Below are 26,704 nucleotides of genomic sequence, written 5' to 3' on the forward strand. Positions count from 1 at the left end.
GTCGAATATGAGTTAGGGGTGTTACAACAATGGTCAGAGAAGTCCCCAGGAGTTTAGAACTCCACCTCTGATTCAATAAAAGTATCAAGCCAATTTGAGTTTACTAGTACACGATCCAACTTGCTGGCAAGGTAAGTACCTTGTTGTTTATTCGACCAGGAGAAGAAAGGACCAGAAAATGGGGGATCAAAAACCCCCAAATCCCCTATGTAATTTTGAAAGTAAAAAATGTCAGCACTAACAGCCACACTAACAATAGCTGAGCTTTCCTCAGCCTTCAAAATAACATTATTATTATATACAACCATCAAGAGGCTGAAATTAAATACAAAAAATACAGTTGCCAACTTGTTTTCCTTAGATATTTATGAAGCTAAATTATAATTGTACAAGACGATTGACAACTAAAAATGTTATATTATTCTAAGTTAACATTTTAAGTTACGCTTAATCGAAAATATTATGTTTTCAATAACATTTTCGATTGCATATATTCCGTGTTGGTCTTTAGCCTTAAATTAGAACGTCGTGCAACAAAACTTCTTCTGACCAACCCTTAGATATTTTGAATTACGGAAATATGTTATCGAATTAAGTCACATTAACTTAATTAAAATTGTATTTAATAAAAACAATTATAATATAATTTTACAAATTATTATAATATTTTAAATTGAATTTTTATATCATTTGATTTACTATAATAGCCCAATTAAAAAACACGAGATGAAGTTTTCCCTCGGTAATTGTACTATATCTGATTTATAATTGGGCTATTATAATTTTATCGCTAATTTCCAAATATTAGTAAATTTTAGACAACCTTTTGCTTGAATTCGACATTATTGTTTTAGTACAAGTTAACTTTAATAAACAAAAAGATGGGCAGTAAATTTTCCTTTTTACTAAAATTGAGCTGAGACAAAGAGCATATATTGTAGACTCAAGTGTATGAAACATATGCTTTATAGTACTAAACTTCTATCATGACTAAGACATCACAAACCTAATAATAATAACAATTAGTACGATATAAATATATATATGAAACGTATTAAAATTTAAGTAATATAAATTATTAAACTGTTTAAATTTATATAAATATAAAACATATTAAACAAGATTGTAAGATGCAAAAATATATGTGAATTTCAAGATCTAACTGTGATTAAGGTATAAAAATGTAAGAATAATAAATAAAAAAGTTATAATCGACCAGCTATATAGAAAAGGACCTTAGATAATTAATATGAGATCTCACCACCTATCAACATATGGTGTTCTTCGTTTCATTGTTACTTTCAGGACCGGAAATTATAATATTATTATAAATTTGAGAATTTATAATAAATCGGAGAATTTTGAGTTATAAATTAAAGACTCTCTTCAAATATATTTAAATTATTATAATTATTCGAATTCTATCGATTATAATTTTAATTTTAAGAGTAATATCTTTGAAATATAATATAACAAAACCAACGATAGAAAATGACTAAATGGAAGTGTTGAAGCAAATACTCCACATAAGAACAAAACCAAACAAATTCAAAGGGATCTCATGTTGGTAATGCTCAATTTGTAACCTTCTTTTAAAGGATTTTAATTCTATGTTTAATAGAATTAAATTGTGATTTGGAAGTGACTATTTTGCCCTCACTATTTAGCCTATAAATAGAAGGCAATTTCATTCACTTTGATATATATTCTAAGCAAACATTTGATTTGAAACACTCCTCTCTTTTGAGTGTTGTTTGAGTTGAGAGAAGAGCAATACCACCAAGTTCACTACAGTTTTCGGGTGTACAGAATTCTTGGAGAGCCGTGTTAATCTCAGAGGGTTGTTCGTCCATTGTAGCGATTACACACATCGGGACGAATTTGCTTCTAAGGCAGTGGATTACCACGACACGATTATCATTCTGATTGATTATTTTATTTAATATTTTCCAGTTAGTGCTAACACCTCGTTTTGCAGCAGTATATTTTACCAACAATTTAGAAACAAATTCATTATACTGCTGTTAACACATGATTCTTACAAAGGTTAGTACGAACAATATATCTAAACCATTTCAACTGAAAGCTTTAAATATTTGCAAATAGCTTTTGCAAAAATTATTAGAATGTTTCTAAACGTTTGTGAGGAATGCAATGTATGAATAATGCATGATTTGGAAACAACTGTTAAGTATTATTTAATAGCTATACAAGTTTTTGGGTATTAAAATATTGTCAAGACAACTTAACGTTTATTGTAAAGTAAATGTTTGTATGGGTAAGATAATATCGTTCGAATGCATACTTTATGATAATTTATAGTGATTAGTAAACGTCAAATATGTTTTAAACCATGCGTTTGGTACTTAAGAGCTTTTAAGTTTTATAATTGTGCTAAGATCAAGAATTGCATGACATTAGCGTTAAAGGAATTAAAAATAGGTGCTTAAAGGCATTCGAAATGGTAATTTAACGTTAATGCATAATAATGCATATTAATACACAAGATTAAATGCATGAGATTGATGCATATACATAAAGCAATTAACTTGATTGCAATTCATTAAAATGCATGGTTATAAACTATTAATGCATTGATATAAAGTTATTATTTGAAAATAACTGTTTGATTCCTTGATAGTAGGAGGAAGCATAAAAACTTTTATTTGTTCAAAAGAAAAATATTTTATCACTAAATATTTTTATTGAACGATATTTATAATAAAATAAGTGAAAATTGTTGTTTACACTAGCAAGTGAATTACATTCAAGTATGCACTTATGAAAGAATTGCAGGTGAGAATTGCAATTTCTGTTGGAAGTATGTTACATTTCCATGTCTTAGTGCAATGTGTTAATACAGGTATGATATATCCAATTGCAAGGTACATTATAAATATTTTATGATAGAACCATTTTATTTATAGCTTTTAATGATTTTCATAATGGTCATGAAAACATTGGTTTTAATATGGTTTATTGAATTGAAGAACAATTTTAATGGTTAGATTAGTGAAAGATTAATAACCATTTATAATTGTTAAAGGCCAAATGGTTATGGAAAATATTTATTAAAAGCTCATAAATATTTTGGGTTATGTTATTCAAAACATTGGAACGGTCGAATGGAAAAAGTTTTAATTTGCATGTATGATAGTTGATATGTGGAGAAAAGCAACTATTTATTTTCATGTGAGGGTAAGATTATTCAGTTTCTAAATATTAAGGTGAAAATAAATATAAACTATTTTATCATACTAATAATTTCTTTTGAGAAATTTATAAAGACAACATGATGATTACAATTTTGGAGAATCATGAAGATGATGATGTAAAGAATGAAGTTGCATGCATGGTGAGAATGAACAAGTCTAATTGAAATTATGATTCTACCTGCGAGGTCAGACTATTTAGATTTGTTACTTATTAATGTATGCTTATAATGATGCATAAATTAGATTGCATGAGCCTTTAAGCTAGTCTTTAAAACTTAGTGGATACTATGAAATGAGATAAAACCACTAGTAAAGACTAAGGTAGTACTACTAAGGCTAAGATAGTAGTGTGAGCCCAAAAATATATATGCTTAATAAGATACTATTGTGAATAAAAGTATCAAGCATAATTCTTTAAAGATATCTTATTTAAATTAAGAGGAAATTCACAAATGATTTATTGGAAAGTAGTGTGATGAGTATGAAAGTGCATATCTAGGATTGGTTCTGTGAAGACTTGGTACTTAAGCGTGCCTAGTGCACCACCTCTCTTTCAAAGAAACCTACCTGGTGCATTGTTCATTACTATGCTCATTATTCCAATTTATAAAATACTATGACAAGATAAAAACTCTTAAAACTTAGTGCAGAAGTTAAAAGAGTAGTGATTAATTTGGTTGAGTGGAATACCAAATTTAGTTATAGTAATTAAAATATATGATGATCTCTTTAAGGCTAATATGTTGAATGTCATGAATGAGAATATGATAGACTCTATTGCTACTAAAAGTATATTGTAGCTATTAAATCTCAAGTGATTTTCCTAAGTAGAGGAAAGAAAAGAGATTATCTATTTCAGAATTTGTGCTAAAATCTCTTGTTTAAAACTTGAGATCATTTTTTCTGATGTTAAGAAAAAATCGAAATTCATTTTGAATGAGGAAAAGTCATAAAGAAATTCATATTGATTTATGTATTTTAATCTTAATGATTTGTAACTTCTCAAAACTTTGAGAATTATGTGTAAACAAAACTTGAGTTTGTTAAAATATAGTTTTATGGCTAAAACTCATAACAAACTTTACTCTAGTATGATTGAGTATTTGTTTACACGTTTTACAAGACACTTATGGATATCCTAAAATGTTAGGAATGTGGGGGTGTCTTAAAATGTAGATTAAATGCATAAACTTAAATAGAAAATATTCTATCAATTTCTTCTAGTATTCCTGCTAGGTCTTCTCAAGAAATTGATTTCGAGACTAGAAGAAGTAAAAGGCTATTTGGACCAAATTTTATTACTTCCTTTATTATGATATAAATGATTTAGACTCTGTTTCTGATCATATAGCTTAAATATTATAAGAGGATCTTAAAAGGCTATAAGATATATCGATACTAGTTCTAGAAAATCGCTATTAATGATGAACTAAAATCGATAATGTCTAATCATACTTGAGAATTAGTTGACTTGCCTAGAGGATTTAAACCAATCTATAACAAATGAATCTTCCGGAAGAAAATGAGACCAGATGGTTTGATCCAGTGGTATAAGGCAAGGCTAGTTGTCAAAGGGTTCACTCAAAAGTTTGTTTTAGACTACTTTGATCCTTACTCTCCCGTTATGAACATCTCAATGATCCGTGCATTATTTGCACTAGTCTTCATTCATAAGTTGCGAGTACATCAAATAGATGTTAAGACTGCATTTTTGAAAGGAGATCTAGATGAGGAGATCTATATAAGAACAATGGTACAAGAAATTTCATAAAACTATACTTAGTTTTGGTTTTGTTGTGAATGGTTCGGATGCTTGCGTGTATTCGAGGATGTTTGATACTGATTACGTCATCATAAGTTTTGTATGTTGATAACATGTTGATTTTCAGTTCTAACATTGAGTCCATTAACAAAACAAACGGTTTCTTGTCCACTAAATTTGAGATGATGGATCTGGGAGAAGTTGATGTAATTTTAGGAGTCAAAATTACTGAAAAGGGATTTTCTTTAAGTCAAGCACACTATCTTGAGAAAGTGTTAAAGAAATTTGACATTTTTGATGTTGTCCTTGTTCGAACCCTTGTGACACTAGCATATATCTCTTTAAGAATAAAGGAAGTAGCGTTTCCCAAACAGAATATGCTAAATTAATCGAAATCTTAATGTTCTTAATGAACTATACTCGGCCTGATATTGCTTATGTTGTGAGATATACTCATAATCCGATGGTGAATATTGGATTGCTCTTAGAATCTTACTGGAGTATCTTAAGGGTACTTTGGATTGGAAACTTGAGTTTGTTAGCTATCTTGTGGTACTGGAAGGATATTGTGATGCCAACTAGGTTTCTGATAATGATGAGATAAGCTCTACGAGCGGATATGTTTTTACTTTAGGTGGAGCAGTAATCTCGTGGAAATCATCAAAACATACTTGTATTGCTCGTTCTACCATGGAGTCAGAGTTTAAAGCTCTTGACCTAGCTGGGCAAGAAGCTGAGTGGCTCAGAAGCTTGTTATCATATATTTCGTTATGGGGAAGACCGACTACTCCGATTTCTTTGTTGTGTGATTCACAAGCTGTGATATGTATACAATGGTAAGAAAATACACATTCACATAAGGCATGAATCAGTTAGACACTTAATAAAGAACTGAGTGCTCTCTTTAGAGTATGTGAAGTCGGAAATAAACCTAGCAGATCATTGGTCCTAGATTCGTCGAGGGGGATGGGTCTAAAGCCCATTGGTTGAGGAATTCATGGTGGATACCCAACTTAGTTATCTAAGTTCCATGTGGTCAAACGAAACCATGGAAAGACTCGTAGTGCACATTCCTACTGCCTATCCCTATGATGAATAATGTGCATGCCCATGATGAGCTTAATTGCTCTTAATAAATTCATAGCCAGGGATTTGGGTGGTCTTAGTGAGAAAGACTTGATGAATTTACTGATTTTGGCTGAATATCTATTCTTAATAAGTTCATAACCCAGAGTTGAGTGGGTAGTTCTAATCGCGAAGGACTAGATGAACTTACCGTTTAAGATGATGAGTTTTATTAAACTCTTAATGAATTCAAACCCAAGAGTTTGAGAGTTACTAGTGAGAAGGATATATTGAATGGGAGTGTAACATCCCAAATTATAGGTTAGTGACTAAATTATAAAATTTCAGAATTTGGTGATTAAAATGGAAAAGTTGAAAAGTTCAATGATTTATGTGGAGATAATCCCTGGAAGTTTTTAGTAATTATCCAAAGTAGTAAAGGGTAAAATGGTCATTTGACAATAAAGATATTTTTATCCCCTTTAATAGGAGATTGAAACGTGGAAGAAGAAAACATTTCATCTCTTTATCCTTTCTTCTTTCTCCTCCCGTAAGAGCTCAAGGGCAAAGGTAAGTTTCTTCATTAGTTGATTATTTGTTCAACTAAAGGTTGGGTGTTGTTCATTGGATAGTAATTAAGCTTAAGGAAAACTTAATTGGTTATAAAACAACAAGATGAAAGGTATATGAGAGATTAAAGATTTTGAGTTTTTGAATAAAATCTTGAAATAAAGTTGATAAGTTAAATTTTAAGTTGAATTTGACTTGTCAATAGTTGAATTAAGAGATTTGGAGTGATAGAAAGGAATTTAGAACATGTTGAAAATTGAGTATAATTCTTGAATTTCATTAAGAGGAGAGGATTTTGAGAATTAAGATGGATTAAATGAGTACAAATGGGCTTAAGTATGTGTTTTTGAGTTTAGTATATAAGAGAGGTTGAAATATGAAGTGTTTAAAATGAAATGAAGTAAATTTCGTGCTGAAAATATGATTTCTGGGCAAGGGGAATCGGTACCCATTCAAGGGAATCGATACCTATTCAATAGGGGAATCGATACCCCTTAAGCGAACCAGAAATTCCAGAATCTCATAGGGGAACCGATTCCCCCACAGGAGGAAATCGATTCCCCCTACAGGAAAATTGTAAATATTGGTTTAATAAGTTCGTTTAAGTTTGCTAGTATCCAATTACAAGGTGTTGGTATCTAATGATTGCCTCAAAATGTACATTTATGTAGATTCTGCGCGTAAAGCAATTCCGGAACATTTGGCAAGTAAGATCGATCAAGGGAAAGATAAGAGATTGGAATTGACTAGTGAGGCCAAGGTGAGTGCATACTAGTGATATGTAGTATTTAATGGAAATAAGACTTGCGATGAGTCTATTTCCTAGAGTAATATGCATGAAGTCATGGACATGATTATGTGTTGTTATAATTATATGTGATTATCTGTATTACATTGATTGTATGTATGCATGACTAAAGATAATGATATGCTTTGTATATGTTATGTGATTATGAATAGGTAGAAAGGAAACAAATGATGATATAAGAATCTATTATAAGATATATGATATGAAAATATGATAGTGAGCTATGTGAAAGAACTATGAGATATATGAGTTATATAGAAAATATATACGAACAAGATATGACATCTAAGTTTATATGAAACAATGCAAGGTGATATGAGCTATGTGAGATATGAATATAAAATCATATGAGAAGTGAAAAGAATTACATGAAAATAGACTAAGTGATTACATGTATATGTGAAAGAAGCTATGAGCTTATATGAACATGTGATATGATATGGAATACATGGTTACACATACATGTGGTATGTGACAGAAGAGAAATGACAAGTAATGTGAACTGTTAAATGATAATGCCCATGTTATGTGATATGAGAGCTAGGGTATAGTTGGCATGCCAAGGGTCGAGGGTTTACCTATGTTCTTCGGGACATATGGACTGTTTACCTATGTTCTTCGGGACATATGGACTGCTTACCTATGTTCTTCAGGATATATGGACTGTTTACCTATGTTCTTCGGGACATATGGACTGATTACCTAGGTTCTTCGGAATCTATGGACTGGTCCTTCGGGACATTGATCGAGCTGTGGTGACAGCATATGTGTGTGTACAACCTCAATATACTCACATACCTTAAGTTCTCACTAGTGTACATGGGCTAATAAAGTGATTAAACAAGCATACTGAATGTGATATGTATACGATGGGTTTATAAATGGTTATTAAAGGTAAGTGGTTTGAAATGTGTTACATGAACCATATGATGTTATGTGTGCTTCTTAATGATAATGATAGAGATTATGATAATGATGGTATATGTTTATGTATGCTTTATGTTATATGAAATATTATATGTTTTATATGCCTCACTAAGTCATCGACTTAGCGTGTGATTGTTTCACACGTAGGTTTGGAAAGTGAAAAGAAAAGTAAAGTACCGAATGTCAGATCAGAAGAGATGTGAATAATATGTATTTTTGTATATAAAGTTCTAGTTGGCATGTAATCAAAAGAATATATTGTATAAGCTCTGAATAATTTTGTAAATGTTTTGAATAATTTAAATGTTATAAAAGTTTTTAAATTACTCATTATTTTATACGAATAAATTTTTGAAAAGTCAATGTGACACTTCATACTCGTATCCTGGTCGGATATGGGTTGGGGGTGTTACATTTAATGGTATCAGAGCTACGGTTTAGCCGATTCTAGGCTAAAAACGAAGTCGAAAGTGTTTTAAAAAGTGTACATGCCAACATAAAGTGAAAAAAAAATTCTGATCTGATAGGGTAAGGAGTGTGTTGTCTTGTTAATAGAGTTAAATTGTTATGTTATATAAGATAAGTGAATACTGAGAATGAGTTATGAGATATATATAAATGTTTATATAATATGATAGATGATATGTGAACATATACAAATGACATACGTTATATGATATGAATTGGATGATCATATGCACACGTGATATGTGATAGAAGTAAGGATATGAGCACATGAATATATGAGAACTTCCAAAGTGAAGCACAAGGCGATAGACATGAAGGTAAGAGCATTCACCTGCCCTGGCCAGGCAGGGAGAAGAGCGAAAACCTTAGGGAATGCCTGTATAAGATTAGAGAATGATTCATGATGTTAAATGATATTCTGATGTGTTTTAAATTGTATACTTTGTTAACTCATAGAATGAATGTATCGAATAGAGTTAAGTGCACCCGAGTTCAAGGGTGAATTTGAGAAAGGTTCTGTTGTTACAGACCTTTGGATAAATGATATGAAGATAATGCTAGAAGGTGTTCATTTCTCCAAAGATGAGAAATTAAATTGAGAAGTTTCGTTACTACGTAGATAAGATAAAATACGATGAATGAAAGTGTCACCATAAGAAAGTTAAAAGATCTAAGGATGTGGCTAGAATTGTAGAAGAGTTCAAGAATAAGTGAATCAGTGACCAGTTTATAAGATAAATGCAATTAGTGTGATGAATTTGAAACAAAGAGATAATACTGGGTATAAGCAAAATGTGGATATTATAAGGGTTTGCATTCTAGATGAAAAGACTTAGCGTTGGCTAACCAGTTTATGTGACGAAAAGTGTATTGAAATTAAAGGATTTGAAGATATTATTAGGATAAGTTAACCGAATATGAAACGGATATGGATATAGTTGTGTATCTCGACCATGTAAATGTGACGTAGTGAATGAGATAAGAATTCATATGGTTAAGGAAAGTTATAAAGTAATAGAAAAGTTTAAGAATCAATATATCAACAATCAGTTTATAAGACAGAGAAAGTTAGAATGCTTGATTTTGAAAACAGAGGAATCGTAACGTGTAGGGATATGAATATAGTTTGATAAGTTGAAGAAATTGTTGTAAGTTATTTGAAGGAAAAATGATGTATGTAAGTGAGGTATGGAGGGTTTGTCCCTAGACGAAAAGAATATTATTGATGTTAAATTTTTTTTCTTTTCAAGAAGTGATGAATTGTATTAAAGATCTAGAGAGATCTCAGAAGAATTAAGAGAATTCGTATCTCATAAAAATAGATATTATCGAAGAGAGACATAGATTATGATTGTCAATTACAGACTCGATTTGAATTAGTTGTATTCCATAGCAAAGGATCAAAACTTGATGAAAGGCAGATACGCTTGAATAGTAGAGTCTGGTACTGGAAGATTAAATAAGGAGTTAAGAATGAATATGAAGTTAAGTTAGAAGGGAAAGTAATGGATTGGATTAAAAGTTCTGCTAGAAAATAGGTAAAGCAAAATTATTTTAAAAGGATCAAGTGATATAGGTACTGTTTTGCAAGGGTTTAAGAATAGGTGCATTGATGATTGATTTATAAGATAAAGGAAATTGTAATGCCTGAGTTTGAACCCAGGCAAATTGCATTGTGAATGAGTAAGAATGTGAGTTGAATGAGTTAAATAAATTAATGCTGAGTTAGTTTCGACCGGAAAGAGTAAAGGATTAATATGTTTGAAGGAAGTCAAGTATATGTGTATTATGATTTGAAAAGGACTTTATGAAGAATAAGGTATGTGCAAGGAGTGTTGATTATCAAAGTGGTGAAGAGATGATAAAGATTAGTAATCAGAGATTAGTACAAGTGAGAGGAAAAGAATATGTGAGCATGAAAGAAAATATATGATTTATGTATAAGGAGATTTTGATTTTGAATAAATAAAGGTTATGTTTCTTGGTCAAGCAGATTTAGTCAGAGGAATAAAGAATAATTTATATGTATTAAGAAAGTGTAAGAAGTAATTAAGCGATGATGGAATAAAGGTTGGTTATTACTGCAAGGTAATTAAAGATTGATAAGGAATTTGATTGATTAATGATTTTGAGTGATAAGAACTGATGCTATTGGTTATATGATAAGTGGCATGATAAGGATGTAAAAAAAAGAGAAAAAAAAGAGGGTAGTTGAAGAACTAAGGGAAAGAAATATTAAGTAAAGGAAACAACATGAGAACATTAACAGACATATTCTTATCAAGGTGTGCAGTGAAAATTCGAGGACGAATTTTCTTTAAAGGAGGGGAGATTTGTAACATCCCAAATTATAGGTTAGTGACTAAATTATAAAATTTTAGAATTTGGTGATTAAAATGGAAAAGTTGAAAAGTTCAATGATTTATGTGGAGATAATCCCTGGAAGTTTTTAGTAATTATCCAAAGTAGTAAAGGGCAAAATGGTCATTTGAAAATAAAGATATTTTTATCCCCTTTAATAGGAGATTGAAACGTGGAAGATGAAAACATTTCATCTCTTCTTCCTTTCTTCTTTCTCCTCCCGTAAGAGCTCAAGCGCAAAGGTAAGTTTCTTCATTAGTTGATTATTTGTTCAACTAAAGGTTGGGTGTTGTTCATTGGATAGTAATTAAGCTTAAGGAAAACTTAATTGGTTATAAAACAACAAGATGAAAAGTATAGGGAGATTAAAGATTTTGAGTTTTTGAATGAAATCTTGAAATAAAGTTGATAAGTTGAATTTTAAGTTGAATTTGACTTGTCAATAGTTGAATTAAGAGATTTGGAGTGATAGAAAGGAATTTAGAACATGTTGAAAATTGAGTATAATTCTTGAATTTCATTAAGAGGAGAGGATTTTGAGAATTAAGATGGATTAAATGAGTACAAATGGGCTTAAGTATGTGTTTTTGAGTTTAGTATATAAGAGAGGTTGAAATATGAAGTGTTTAAAATGAAATGAAGTAAATTTCGTGCTGAAAATATGATTTCTGGGCAAGGGGAATCGGTACCCATTCAATGGGGAATCGATACCCCTCAAGCGAACCAGAAATTCTAGAATCTCATAGGGGAACCGATTCCCCCACAGGAGGGAATCGATTCCCCCTAAAGGAAAATTGTAAATATTGGTTTAATAAGTTCGTTTAAGTTGCTAGTATCCAATTACAAGGTGTAGGTATCTAATTATTGCCTCAAAATGTACATTTATGTAGATTCTGCGCGTAAAGCAATTCCGGAACATTTGGCAAGTAAGATCGATCAAGGGAAAGATAAGATATTGGAATTAACTAGTGAGGCCAAGGTGAGTGCATACTAGTGATATGTAGTGTTTAATGGAAATAAGACTTGCGATGAGTCTATTTCCTAGAGTAATATGCATGAAGTCATGGACATGATTATGTGTTGTTATAATTATATGTGATTATCTGTATTACATTGATTGTATGTATGCATGACTAAAGATAATGATATGCTTTGTATATGTTATGTGATTATGAATAGGTAGAAAGGAAACAAATGATGATATAAGAATCTATTATAAGATATATGATATGAAAATATGATAGTGAGCTATGTGAAAGAACTATGAGATATATGAGGTATATAGAAAATATATACGAACAAGATATGACATCTATGTTTATATGAAACAATGCAAGGTGATATGAACTATGTGAGATATGAATATAAAATCATATGAGAAGTGAAAAGAATTACATGAAAATAGACTAAGTGATTACATGTATATGTGAAAGAAGCTATGAGCTTATATGAACATGTGATATGATATGGAATACATGGTTACACATACATGTGGTATGTGACAGAAGAGAAATGACAAGTAATGTGAACTGTTAAATGATAATGCCCATGTTATGTGATATGAGAGCTAGGGTATAGTTGGCATGCCAAGGGTCGAGGGTTTACCTATGTTCTTCAGGACATATGGACTGTTTACCTATGTTCTTCGGGACATATGGACTGTTTACCTATGTTCTTCGGGACATATGGACTGTTTACCTATGTTCTTCGGGACATATAGATTGATTACCTAGGTTCTTCGGAATCTATGGACTGGTACTTCGGGACATTGATCGAGCTGTGGTGACAGCATATGTGTGCACAACCTCAATGTACTCACATACCTTAAGTTCTCACTAGTGTACATGGGCTAATAAAGTGATTAAACAAGCATACTGAATGTGATATGTATACGATGGGTTTATAAATGGTTATAAAAGGTAAGTGGTTTGAAATGTGTTACATGAACCATATGATGTTATGTGTGTTTCTTAATGATATTGATAGAGATTATGATAATGATGGTATATGTTTATGTATGCTTTATGTTATATGAAATATTATATGTTTTATATGCCTCACTAAGTCATCGACTTAGCGTGTGATTGTTTCACACGTAGGTTTGGAAAGCGAAAAGAAAAGTAAAATACCGAATGTCAGATCAGAAGAAAGGTGAATAATATGTATTTTTGTATATAAAGTTCTAGTTGGCATGTAATCAAAAGAATATATTGTATAAGCTCTGAATAATTTTGTAAATGTTTTGAATAATTTAAATGTTATAAAAGTTTTTAAATTACTCATTATTTTATACGAATAAATTTTTGAAAAGTCAATGTGACACTTCGGACTCGTATCCTGGTCGGATACGGGTTGGGGGGTGTTACAGGGAGTTCCTAGTGAGAAGAACATATTGAATTCACCGAATTATGAGGTTGAATATTTATTCTTAATGATTTCTTATCCCAGAGTTTGGGTGGTTCATTTTTAATGAACTTGAAGAAAGTCACCATACCCTTTGTGAGGTTGAGCTATTATAAAAGCTCTTAATTATTTCATAGCTCAGATTGAGTGGTTTATGTTGAGATAGACCTAATGAAATAACCTACGTAAGTGAGAAAGATTAGCCACCTTCTATGAAAAACGTTGGGTCATTTTTCTAGTACACTTATTAGAATCATGAGGAAAGAGGGCTAAACCTATATACGTTTTTGTATATATTTTTTGTAGACACATCGAGGATTTTGGTGGATGAAGGGGTTAGCTGTGTGTTATGAGTTTACCCCAACCTTAGAAAGTTCAAGACTAGTTTCACTTATCTAAGAGAAGGATTGCTCATCATCACTATGTACTAGTTCCAGATACGTTCACTAGTGCTTAAGCAACTAATCTCATTATTGCTCTTCTCATGTTTTAACTTCATGGCTCTCATCTTTACGAAAGAATTCTTTTGCATTAGTGGGGGAATGTTGGTAATGCTCAATTTGTAACCTTCTTTTAAAGGATTTTATTTCTATGTTTAATAGAATTAAATTGTGATTTGGAAGTGACTATTTTGCCTTCACTATTTAGCCTATAAATAGAGGGCAATTTCATTCACTTTGATATATATTCTAAGCAAACATTTGCTTTGAAACACTCTTCTCTTTTGAGTGTTGTTTGAGTTGAGAGAAGAGCAATACCACCAAGTTCACTCCAGTTTTCGGGTGTACGGAATTCTTGGAGAGCCGTGTTAACCTCAGGGGGTTGTTCGTCCATTGTAGCGATTACACACATCGGGACGAATTTGCTTCTAAGGCAGTGGATTACCACGACACGGTTATCATTCTGATTGATTATTTTATTTAATATTTTCCAGTTAGTGCTAACGCCTCATTTTGCAGCAGTATATTTTACCAACATCTCACTCCAAGTTGTGGTGTGTATCTCATCTTTTCCACATTCAATTTCCAGATTTTCACGGTAAACAAACAGCCAATAAACCCCACACCAACTTATTAAATTTATCGACTTCCTTCTTCTCTCCACGTCCGTTCAACAGCTAACTGGAAATAATTTTTAAAAAATCCCATTTCTACTAACACTTTGATTGACTCAGCCTCATAGTCTACACCAATTTTCATTCAATATATATATAAATTCTGAGTTTGATATTTTCTTTCATTTGCAGTTTTTTGTTTAGTCTTTTGAGCGGGGAAGCGAAAAAATTGAATTAATGCAGGCTGTGTCGCCTTTGAGGAACACAAGCAAAGATGAGAGCAAAGGAGAGATGGGGAGTTTTACTATCAGTTCCGAAGAGTTCCCAGATTTTGCCGACGGGAACCTACTCGAGAGTATCGATTTTGAAGATCTTTTTCTCGGTATCGACGTCGAAGGCGACATGTTGCCAGATTTGGAGATGGACCCCGAAATGCTTGCAGAATTGTCTGCCGATAAGCCAAAAAAAGAAGAAAATAAAGTTTCGAGTTCGAGTAACAACAGCGATAACATTAGCCACCAGATTGTTAACAAAAGAGAGAAACCTAAAGTAGTTAAAGCACCTTCCAAAGATGATTATAAGGGAAGAAAATCATCATCAAAAGCAAAGAATAACAACAACAATCAAGGCACCCGAAAAGTGAAGGTAAATAATACTACAACTTAGATTTTTTATTTCGATGTAGAATTGCCATAAAAATCTTAATTAAGTCGATTCGTTTCGATGTATAAGAAAATACATATTTCATGGACTAATTATCTCTTGAATTGTTTGAAGGTGGATTGGACGCCGGACCTTCACAGGAGATTCGTGCAAGCGGTGGAGCAGCTCGGAGTCAATAAGGCGGTGCCATCGAGAATTTTAGAGATTATGGGAACCGATTGTCTCACTCGCCATAACATCGCCAGCCATCTCCAAGTAAATAATTTAACCATTATTTCCCATTTTTCTTAATAAATTATTGGGAAAAGAACACTATTTTTTTCATGCATTTCATTGATCAAAATTTTAAGAATTCATTATTAAATTTCTCAGAAATATAGATCTCATCGGAAACATTTACTAGCTCGTGAGGCAGAGGCGGCAAGTTGGATCCACAGGAGGCAAGACTACGGCGGAGCCAAGCAAGATATGAACCTTTGCCTTCCACCTACAACGGGTTTTCCGCCCATGCACCACCAAAACCACCATTTTAGGCCTTTGCATGTTTGGGGTCATCCCACCATGGACCGATCTTTATTGCACTTATGGCCAAAACATCTAGCGCCACACACAATGTCCCCTCCACCGTCGCTACAACCTACTTGGGGCCCTCCGCCACCGGCAGACCCCAGTTTTTGGCACCACCGCCGTGTAAGCTCTTGCCCCCAGTACAAACTAAAAATATATAAAAGTTTTAGCTTCTAAAAGTGGTGGTTTTTTATTCATTAGGTTCCAAATGGACAAGCCCCGGGAACACCTTGCTTTCCACCGCCAACGGTAAACCAATAATCACTCAGTTCTGTTTTCTTTCTTCTTGTTTGTCTTCCTATATATATACATACACCGATGCACGTGTATATAACATTATATGTAATTAAATGATTATGTTATTAATTCAGTGAGTTTGGTGTTTTACATGCAGAGATATGGTGCAGTACCGGTCCCGGGCATTCCTCCTCGCCATGCAATGTACGAAGCGGACACTGGCATCGGCGCCACGGCCGGACAATTAGGTTGCCACCCTCGCCTCGACTTTCATCCGGTTAGTAGTCCGAGTTAGATTTTTTTTATTTATATATAAGTTGCAATAATCTTTATATTTATACATGTTAACGTTGTGAAACAGACGAAAGAGAGCATCGATGCAGCCATCGGAGACGTTTTATCAAAACCGTCACTGCCGCTTCCGATCGGGCTGAAACCACCCTCGACGGACGGTGTTTTGGCTGAGCTGCAACGTCAAGGAGTCCCCAAGATACCGCCCTCTTGTGCTTGACCCGCTCACTACTCCGCCGATGGCTGAAAACCCTAAAATCCGACGACATTACTCGACGTTAAATTAATGTAAAAATCTAATCCTTCGTTTCTTTTTCCGACTGAAGTTGTAGTGCAACTTGGTTATTGTTTTGTTCCCATGCGAGGACAGCTTTATTAATTAAGGTTGCCGATCCATGTCTGGTAATGAAAACCATCTTTTGTAATGGTTTTATGAATGAGATTATTTATTTGGATTTATGTTTGATAATGAAATCTTCATTGGTTATCCACAAGAATAGCGATCCTTTGCATTTACTAAAATATTTTTCAAATACTGTTTTTTAATTATAAAAACTATAATGTTAATTTGGATAATTAATTAGTTTTAGTCGACTAAGATTTTGTTTGATAAACTATTAAAAAAGTTAATATTTTCAATGACATATTTTTTAAAGTATGTTTGATAATTCGAAATGAATGTCATTTGATAGAATTTATTTAATCAATAAGTGTGGAAATAACAAGTATATAAATACCTATTTATAGCTTAATAGAACATATATATATTTGACGTTTTTTATTTACGATTCTAAAAGAAAAAAGTTACATATATTTTGAAAAATTAAATGAATACATAAAAACACTAAACTATCTGAATAATACAAAAGACAAACTAATCACAAACAATTTTTAAAATATATATATTTATATAATATCTAAAATATTCAAATCCTTGTAATCTTAAATCGAATGACCACAGCCTATAAAGGTAGACATGGGCAAATTTAAAGGGTGAAACAGAGACTATGAAGGGAGTGAAGAGGAAGGGAGTGAAGAGGAAGGGAGTGAAGAGGAAGGGAGACATGGGGATAACCACAAAAGGCAAAGGGGACCTCATTCATACTATCGTAAAATCCAACGTTTTTGGAACCAAAGTTGACACGGCACAGGCTGACCTTCTGACATTCACTCTTGTCAAGTCTTATCTACAATTATTTATTTATCCTTTTCGTCATTCACACTGACAACCACCGGTTCACACATCAAATGGATTTTCATTCATTTTTCTATAAATATTTTGTTATTTTCATTTAGTGTAATTTTGAGATCTGAAATCTGATTTTCAAATACTTGATTCAACCTTTTTATATGATAAATATAAACTTGATTTTCATGCTCCTCTTGATATTATATACACCCTAGTTCAGGGTTTTTTTAAGTGAGTCGAACTTACTAGTTAGTTTACACCTTCTTAATAACAAGTCATCGAAGCTTTTTTAAATATATGGTGTGATCCGGTGATGGCAAATAGGCGGGATGGGTACACTTACTCTTTCTCCCTCTCTTTATATCTATTTAATAATTTTGTATTCATCATCTACTTATCACTCATGACAGAGTAAAATTTTTAAATTCACATCCACCTACGTGGATACATTCTTAAATCCACCTCACCCTCACTATTTAACTAGATACCCACTACTCATTCTGTATCCACCTATACATTCTGTTTTGAAAACCGGATCGGACCGGCCGGTTCAACCGATAACCGTTGCTTAATCCGGTTCAATCTAAACCGGTTGAACCACTAGTAGTGAACCGGCCAGAACCACTGGACCGGCAGAAAACTGGAAAAACCAGGAAAAACCGGGATTTTTGTTTTTTTTTTAAAAAAAATTAAACCAAACAACGTCGTTTGTTAAACGAGCCAAGTCGAACTCGAGTATTGCTGAGCTCGACTTGAACTTGAAAACTTTAAAAGTAAGCCCAACTCAACTTAAACTCACAAGCTAAAAATTATCAAGTTCAACTCAAACTCAAAATATAATATTGAAACTTGAAGTAATAAAGGCTTGAACTCAAAAAAAAAAAAATTAGAAGTTCGATTGAAGCCTAAAATTCAAGCTTGATTGAAGTGAAAGAATAGTTCACTCAATGCTCACCAAAAGGCTCCATGATTTTGAATGTCAAATTACCTCTATTATTTATAGAAGTTAGTTGTGATGCGCTTCTATGTTTCTTAGCAATGTGAGATTGTTTTGTTCTCATATTTTCTCTTTAGACTTTTGGGATCTCTCTATGTTTAGCCATGGGATTGTTTTTTTTAAAAAATTAAACCAAACATATCATTTTGTTATGATTTTTTAACCCAAATTTATTTTTTAATTATAGTTATATAACTATATTTATTTAATATGTTTACCTTAAATATTATGTTGTAGTAATTTGAATCATTTTGTTTCACTTGATTTTATGGTTTTTAACTTATATATGTTATGACTTGCTTTGAATAACTTGTGATATAAAAAATTTTTTTTTATTAAATATTTTTGGTATTTTATTTAATTTTTTAAATAATTATGACGTCGTCCGGTTCTTCCGATCGGTCAGACCGGTTCGACCGATTGAATCAGTGAACCGGTAGCATGACCGGTTCGCTAACTGGTCCGGTTCTGAAAACCATGCCTATACATGCACCTGACAACAACCTCAAAATGTTTATACCCACTATAAACTATAAAATCTTAAGATTTACATAATACTCTGTGAAATTATACTTAAATTCATAATAATATAAATTTTATATGGTGGTTAGTTAGTTGCGAGCGAATGTGGGGCAGGCGGATACAGGACGGGTGGATGCAATATGGGTAAGATTTTAAACGCATCACCTACGTACTACCTATGACGGATATAACTTTTTACATTCAGACCCGCCCACTACTCACTAAACCTATACCCATACCAACCCCAATTAAAACGGGTGCAGTGCGAAATCCACAAAATTGTATATGTCTGTCATCCCTAATGTGATCTCACTTTTTTATTTAAATAATTTATTATGATTATAAGGTAATATCCGTTCATAATCTTTCTTAACTATAAACAATGCATACACACCCTGCAGATGGGGCTGCTCGAACTCATAATCTCGAAGAAAAAACAACATTCTCTAATCATCAAAGTGAATTCATGATTCTATTTTTTTTAATTAGTCTCGATGATCCCACTTCGAATAAAGCATTAGGAGAACCTTGTAAGAAAAAGAATTGGACCATTAGAAAAATAAACCCAACTATTTCATTGAGCCGGCTGTTGCTAAAACTGATCCAATGTTTCGATCCATATATTTTAAATGGGCTTTAAAATGATAAACCAGTTAACATATAAGTCCGGTTGGGGCTGGTTCAAGTACCCAAACCCTTTCAGCTTTTGTTAATGAAAAAGAGACACTGGATTGCTTGGGGAGAAATTAATTTAGAAAGTATATATATATATATAAATAATAATAATAACATCATTTCATTTTTGTTGTTGTTTTCTTCATAGCCTTCTCCCCCCAAAAATCCCTAAAGTAAAACCCGATAAGCAACCCTAATTACGATGTCGGATCCGAAGAACGACGCCGGAACTTCCCAGCCGAAGGCTCCGGCCAATGATCCAAAGAAGAAAGAGGAGGAGGATCTGGTGAGCCGCCGTTCTGGATTTGGGTTTTTGTTGGAAATTTTGATTCTTTTTTCTAAATTAGTTTTTTTCTTATATACGCAGTCGGAGGAGGATTTGGCTTTGAAACAACAGTTGGAGTTATATGTAGAGAGAGTTCAAGATTCTGATCCCGGACTACAGAAAGTAGCTCTTGAGAGCATGAGGTGACTGAATCAAATTAGGGGTTATTTGTTGGTTTTACAGTTAGTGGTAGTATCCATTGATGGGTTTAGTTTCAATGCTTGAATACAGCTTAATTTTTTATGGTTCGATTTGATATCCTTTGTAGGCACGAAATCCGCACCTCGACAAGCTCCATGACTTCTGTTCCGAAGCCATTGAAGTTTCTCCGTCCTCATTATGGAACCCTGAAATCTTTTTATGTGACAATGCCGGATTCCAATTTGAAGGTATTAGTTGTTTTGCTTTGATTCGTTTCCATTACATCTTTTTTGAGTATTGTCAATTTGGGCTATAAGCAGTGCAGGGAAGGATGTATTAGATGGAGGCATTATTTCTATAGGGGTGCTGTGAAATGTATGTTGTCTAAATATTTTTGGATAAATAGTAATCTATATGAAATTTTGGTTTGTTTAGGTTATTGCTTTAATTAGGTTTAGGCAGAAGCCTATATTCCTTCTGATTACAATTAGCCATAATTTCAAAAATCAGGAATTTCAGTTTACATAAACTTTTTATTCACCTTCTGCATCACTAAATTATTTTTACTTGTTTGTAGAATTACCTGGCTGATATCCTGTCTGTTTTGGCGTTGACCATGTCTGCAGAGGGCGAGCGGGTAACTTTCAATTTTTGATTTTCTGAAACACTATTAAGTGTGAAATTACACATATTTGTTTGTTTCGATTTTTTATTCCCTGGTTTTTTGAGCTCTAGTTTTTTTTTTGACAATCCTACAGGAGAGTTTGAAGTACAGATTGTTGGGTTCAGAAGGTGACATTGGTTCATGGGGTCATGAATATGTGAGGTGAGTGTTGTCCGAATTGATAACATACTGATTTACTCATATTTTCTTGGAAATTTTTTATAGCCAGTTCTTCATTAGCTATATCTGGTCAAACTTGTCAACAATTTTAGATTATGATCATGCCTTAATTTTTATCTGTTGGTTTCAATTTTCACTATTTGGTTGGTGCTCACTTTATCATTTGTTGTCAGGAATTTGGCAGGAGAAATTTCACAAGAGTATATCAAGCGACAGGTTAGAAGTCTTCAGGAGCCTTTAGACATATAATAGTTTCTATGAGTTCAGTACATTAGGTTTCTCGTTAATCTGATTTTGAATTGTAATTTTTTTGTTGCTAATACAGAGTGAAGAGGCTCCAATTGAAGATCTAATGGAGCTTGTGCAACAAATTGTTTCTTTTCACATGAAGGTATAGCTGTCTCCTTTTCATACGCAACATAACACACAATTGATTTTTTGCAGAAATTTTCTTTTAAAAGAGTATGTTGGTTTCCCGTTTCTTAAACTTCTGTACTTTTGATGCAGCACAATGCTGAACCTGAAGCTGTTGATCTCTTGATGGAGGTACCACAACATCTTTTCTCTTAAAGTTTCTATTTGAATTCCCTTCTCTTGCTATCGAGCTTGAAACATGTGTTTTTTTTTGCCTAACTGTAGGTTGAGGATCTTGATCTTTTAGTCGAGCATGTTGATAAAGCAAATTTCAAGAGAACTTGTCTATATCTCACCAGTGCTGCTAGGTATGGAGTTTAAAAGCTTTGAACTATTTGTTTAGCGCAAATAATAATGTGTTGAAATTTGTAGTCTAAAATTGCTGAATTAAAATTTACAATTAAATGTTTGATGATTGTTCCCATGACACATTATGTTGTATTCTTCTCTTGCTCCCCCTATGGTAACATTCCATGCTGCAAATTTTTGCAGATACCTTCCTGGACCTGATGACATGTTAGTATTGGATATTGCATACACGATATATCTAAAATTTGAGGAATTTGCAAGTGCACTTCAAATTGCACTGTCCCTTGACAACATGCAGGTTTGTTTTCTATAATCTTCCTCTCTTTTCATGCCATGCAGCATTGTTCAGAAATTTTGTCGTAGGATGTCAGTATTGAATTGATTTTTTATTTTATTATTCCTAATAATTTATTGTGTGCTCTTGCAGCATGTGAGACAGGTGTTTACCTCTTGTGACAATCAGCTAAAGAAAATGCAGTTTTGCTATATTCTTGCTCGACATGTAAGTACACAGCTTGCTTTGCTATATTGCTGCTGTAACAATTTGTTGCCAAAAATGCTATTTGGTGTATATTTCCTTCTGGTTCTGGATGCCTGACTTCTATTATTTTTTTCATAGTCAAAATTGGGTATTGATGGCCTTGAATTTCTCTAGGCTTGTTAGTTTGTGTATCGTGTATGCATGGGAGTGAATGTGCATGTGTTTGATTGATATGACAATTTTTTGCTTTATTTATTTATTTATTTTTTCTTTGCAGGGAATCACTTTTGAGCTTGATGATGAGATGGTTGCAGATGATGAAGACAGAGAAGCTTTGCAAGATATCATCAACAATACTAAATTAAGTGAAAGTTATCTCACCCTTGCTCGTGATATCGAGGTTATGGAGTCTAAATCTCCAGAAGATATCTATAAGGTTTGGACTTTGAAACTTGCTAGACATTTTGAATTTGTATTTAAGACCTGGTGAATCGATTATGTATCAATAGTGTACTAGTTGCTGGCTGGAACCTCTCCCAGTTTATTTTTTCCCTTTCCTAAGTGGATGTGAAGTGCTTAAATTCACCTCAGCTTTTATAGTGAGCTTCTTTTTGGCATTATCCATGTTGGATAATTTTCTTCTTTTTGACATTCATGGATTTTGCCAGGCTCACTTGCTTGATGGCCGTGCTAGTACTGGTGCAAGCGTTGATTCAGCTAGACAGAACTTGGCTGCTACATTCGTCAATGCATTTGTTAATGCAGGCTTTGGCCAGGATAAGTTAATGACGGCGCCAGCAGACTCTTCAATTGGTGGTTCAACTGGAAATTGGCTTTTCAAAAATAAAGAACATGGAAAGACCAGTGCTGCAGCAAGCCTGGTATGGTTAGCCTATTAAATTTTGCTTCAATGTGTGTTTGCATTAGTTGGTATTCATTTTTTGTTTGGAATCAATTTTAAATATATATTCACCTTCCCCATAACAGGGTATGATTCTATTGTGGGATGTGGACTCTGGGCTTGCTCAGATTGACAAGTATTTCCATAGCAATGATAACCATGTGATTGCTGGAGCATTACTAGGGGTTGGGATCGTCAACTGTGGTGTTAAGAACGATTGCGATCCTGTAAGTTCCTGTTCTTCTCTGCATCTCTTGGTTCATGCACAGTGTATAATGTTTTCTAAATGTCTTCTTGTTTCCTTTATCAGGCACTGGCTCTTTTGAGTGAATACATAAGCAAAGAAGATTCTTCAGTCCGAATTGGTGCAATTATGGGTTTGGGAATTGCATATGCCGGTGCTCAAAATGAGCAGGTGTACACCTCTCTCTTCATCTCTTGTGAAATGAACCTTGTAGTTCATTGCATTGGCAGTTATATTCAATGTGATGAATGCTGTTTACATTTGCTATCTTTTAATTGAATCCACTCAATGTTTTGGTCCTTATAGTTTCTAGCAACTTCCCAGATTTTCTTTTGCAATCCGGCTTTGGGTTATATTTAGCTATTCTGAAAGTTTACCATTGTTAATTGACAGATCCGTAGCAGCTTGACTCCCATACTTAATGACGCAAAAGCGCCTCTTGATGTAATAGCTTTTACTGCAATTTCCTTGGGTTTGATATATGTGGGTTCCTGCAATGAGGAAGTTGCTCAGGCTATTATATTTGCTTTAATGGACCGAAGTGAGTCAGAATTGGGTGAGCCCCTCACTCGGCTTCTGCCTCTTGCACTTGGCCTTCTATACCTGGGAAAGCAGGTAAATAACATTTTTGGGCTTTTTGAATACAGTTGATTACATGATCTTGTGGTAGTAGATTGTTTATGTTTTAATTCAGTTTGAGAAAAAGTCTTGATATATGCAATTTTGCAAGGTTTCATCCTGACTTGTTTGTAAAAAATTTCACTCTTAATAGGAAAGTGTGGAAGCCACTGCAGAGGTCTCAAAAACGTTTAATGAAAAAATAAGAAAATATTGTGATATGACACTACTTTCTTGTGCCTACGCTGGAACTGGGAATGTTCTAAAGGTAAGCTCTTCATTCATTAAAATGCTCTTCAAATTCAAGTTGACATGAATATTAGCTTAACCTTTTCATTTGCAGGTCCAAAATCTTCTCGGTCATTGTGCTCAGCATCTTGAAAAGGGTGAAACCCACCAGGGTCCAGCTGTGCTTGGTATTGCCATGGTAGCAATGGCTGAAGAATTGGGTCTTGACATGTCAATTCGTTCACTAGAGCATCTTTTGCAATATGGTGAGCAGAATATCCGGCGTGCAGTTCCTTTGGCTCTTGGTCTTCTTTGCATATCAAACCCAAAGGTAAATCAATCTCATTAAAGGTCGCCGAACAACATGGTTTTATCATTTCAAGGGAACTTTCAGGTTGAGGATTTAAAGGCACCACCTTTTCATCATAGCCAATGAGCTACAGTATTTTATTGATCCATAGGGCATAGTGAACTGAAATTGATAAGCCGACTGCAATCAATATCGACTTTGTTTCTTCCCAATCTGCATTACCCTGTTCTTAAACCAAGATTTTAATATCAAGGAATATTAGTTAATAAAGCTGCAGAGTGAGGTTTGCATTACTCTTTCCTGTTATTTCATCTGCTCCATGTATATGTTATCCAGGTTAATGTGATGGACACTTTAAGCAGGCTGAGTCATGATTCAGATTCAGAAGTTGCAATGGTAAGATGATCTAAATGAAGATTTTTTTTTGTGTTGCTTTTTCCCATCAGCTTGACTCAATTGTTTTTATCGATACTCTGCAGGCTGCTATTATCTCCTTGGGTTTAATAGGTGCTGGAACAAACAATGCTCGAATAGCTAGCATGCTTCGCAACCTTTCAAGCTACTACTACAAAGATGCTAGCCTTCTATTTTGTGTATGTATTTTTGTACTCGTCTTTATAGTTTGTTCCATGATATCATGTGTTTTGTGAGACAACTAAGGTTGGATTGCTTGTCCAGGTTCGAATTGCTCAAGGTTTAGTACATTTGGGGAAGGGTCTGTTGACTCTTAATCCATATCATTCCGACCGCTTTTTGCTATCTCCGTAAGTGTTTCTTTCCACATAAGCATCCACCAAAGTAGAAAACGAAAATCACAAAATCATGTACACGGTTCTCCATCTTGGTTCACCTTACAAAAATTTCTCTTTTTTTTTTCATTCCAGGACTGCACTTGCTGGTTTGGTCACAATGCTGCATGCATGTCTTGATATGAAAGCTATGGTATTGGGGAAATACCATTATATTCTCTACTTAATTGTTTTGGCAATGCAGGTCAGTAATCGGTTTTGGTCATACTGCTTACTTTCCCCGTTCATGTGTTTGTCAATGCATTCTTTCCTCATTATCATAGAATATTATTTTCTTTACAGCCAAGGATGTTGATGACCGTTGATGAAAACCTCAAACCTCTATCTGTCTCGGTCCGTGTGGGTCAAGCTGTTGATGTTGTTGGGCAAGCCGGTCGACCCAAGACCATCACCGGCTTCCAAACCCATTCCACCCCGGTTCTTCTTGCTGCCTGTGATAGAGCAGAGCTGGCTACCGAAAAGTAAGTTACCTCCTCAATGAGCCTGTAATGAATGTTGCATGATTTATACAAATAGATGTCGGACTTTGATAACGATGTCCCATTTTTGGCAGGTATATTCCGCTGTCACCCATACTGGAGGGGCATGTTATTTTGAAAGAGAATCCAGAGTATAGAGAGGATAGTTAAAAAAGGCAAGAATTTGGTTGTTACTTTTTGATTGTGTAATGTAACTCTCCATATTTAGAGTTTTCTTTTTGTAACTTTGTTTTTTTCCATCATAAAGTTTAAATTGAACGAATAGGTATAAAAACTTGAAATTATCTTCTTAATTTCATCTGCTCGTGAGAAAAATTCATATTTTTCTTCTATTATCATTACAAATTTGAGGGAGGGAAACGGAATATACCGACTTTGGACTATTACAAAATGGTTATTAAATTTTGCGAACTTCTACAATTATTATATAACATGATTGTTTTATAACGTTTAAAAGTTTAATAATCAAATTGAGTATTTGAATGTAATTTAGTGATATTTTGATGTATTTTACACTTATCAAATTTAGTAGTGTTATTATTTTTGTTCACACATTTGTTCACACATTTTAGCGAGCATTTGATAATACTCCGTTAATGGTTTGACTGGTAGATACTTGGATGATATAATTAAAACATTTCAAGATTTGAGGATCAATTAAAATCCATGTCATAAGTTGAGGATGTTTGATATGGTTAATCAATCTATGAATTAATATTCCAATTACATCGCATATTTTCCAATTTACTTTGTCACAAAGCAAAGTTGTAGGATAATTTATAAAATGTATCTATAAATCAAGTCGTGATCTAATTTCAAAAGAAAAT

The 26,704-nt window shown here is 33.4% G+C and overlaps 2 protein-coding genes across 2 annotated transcripts; both read left to right on the forward strand.

Moving 5' to 3' along the window:
* The first annotated feature begins 14,855 nt into the window (after window positions 1–14,855).
* LOC120127970 (transcription activator GLK1-like) lies at window positions 14,856–16,885 on the forward strand. The gene is made up of 6 exons (XM_039145759.1): window positions 14,856–15,278; window positions 15,411–15,551; window positions 15,669–15,986; window positions 16,065–16,112; window positions 16,258–16,377; window positions 16,462–16,885. Exons 1-6 carry the CDS (start codon window positions 14,871–14,873, stop codon window positions 16,609–16,611), a joined length of 1,185 nt encoding a protein of 394 aa, XP_039001690.1. The 5' UTR covers window positions 14,856–14,870; the 3' UTR covers window positions 16,612–16,885.
* Window positions 16,886–19,891: 3,006 nt separating this feature from the next.
* Window positions 19,892–26,029, forward strand: LOC120128166 (26S proteasome non-ATPase regulatory subunit 2 homolog A-like). The gene is made up of 24 exons (XM_039145920.1): window positions 19,892–20,060; window positions 20,142–20,242; window positions 20,368–20,488; window positions 20,818–20,877; window positions 20,999–21,066; window positions 21,258–21,300; window positions 21,410–21,475; window positions 21,592–21,630; window positions 21,724–21,806; window positions 21,991–22,105; window positions 22,235–22,309; window positions 22,566–22,724; window positions 22,957–23,169; window positions 23,276–23,416; window positions 23,500–23,604; window positions 23,827–24,048; window positions 24,206–24,319; window positions 24,395–24,610; window positions 24,926–24,985; window positions 25,069–25,182; window positions 25,268–25,353; window positions 25,474–25,582; window positions 25,681–25,859; window positions 25,952–26,029. Exons 1-24 carry the CDS (start codon window positions 19,977–19,979, stop codon window positions 26,025–26,027), a joined length of 2,649 nt encoding a protein of 882 aa, XP_039001851.1. The 5' UTR covers window positions 19,892–19,976; the 3' UTR covers window positions 26,028–26,029.
* The last annotated feature ends 675 nt before the right edge of the window (window positions 26,030–26,704 follow it).

Source organism: Hibiscus syriacus, unplaced genomic scaffold (genome assembly GCF_006381635.1).
Source record: "Hibiscus syriacus cultivar Baekdansim isolate YM2019G1 unplaced genomic scaffold, ASM638163v2 tig00110474_pilon, whole genome shotgun sequence".
In the NCBI taxonomy this organism is placed as follows: domain Eukaryota; kingdom Viridiplantae; phylum Streptophyta; class Magnoliopsida; order Malvales; family Malvaceae; genus Hibiscus; species Hibiscus syriacus.

What these genes read in the sequence shown, in the direction of transcription:
- LOC120128166 (XM_039145920.1), top strand. Translation starts at nt 19,977, where the DNA reads ATGTCGGATCCGAAGAACGACGCCGGAACTTCCCAGCCGAAGGCTCCG. An exon ending in TGTCTGCAGAGGGCGAGCGG is followed by an intron (nt 20,878 to 20,998) that starts GTAACTTTCAAT and finishes ACAATCCTACAG; the next exon opens with GAGAGTTTGAAGTACAGATT. An exon ending in TATCTCACCAGTGCTGCTAG is followed by an intron (nt 21,807 to 21,990) that starts GTATGGAGTTTA and finishes AAATTTTTGCAG; the next exon opens with ATACCTTCCTGGACCTGATG.
- LOC120127970 (XM_039145759.1), top strand. Translation starts at nt 14,871, where the DNA reads ATGCAGGCTGTGTCGCCTTTGAGGAACACAAGCAAAGATGAGAGCAAA. An exon ending in ACATCGCCAGCCATCTCCAA is followed by an intron (nt 15,552 to 15,668) that starts GTAAATAATTTA and finishes TAAATTTCTCAG; the next exon opens with AAATATAGATCTCATCGGAA. An exon ending in GTTTTTGGCACCACCGCCGT is followed by an intron (nt 15,987 to 16,064) that starts GTAAGCTCTTGC and finishes TTTATTCATTAG; the next exon opens with GTTCCAAATGGACAAGCCCC.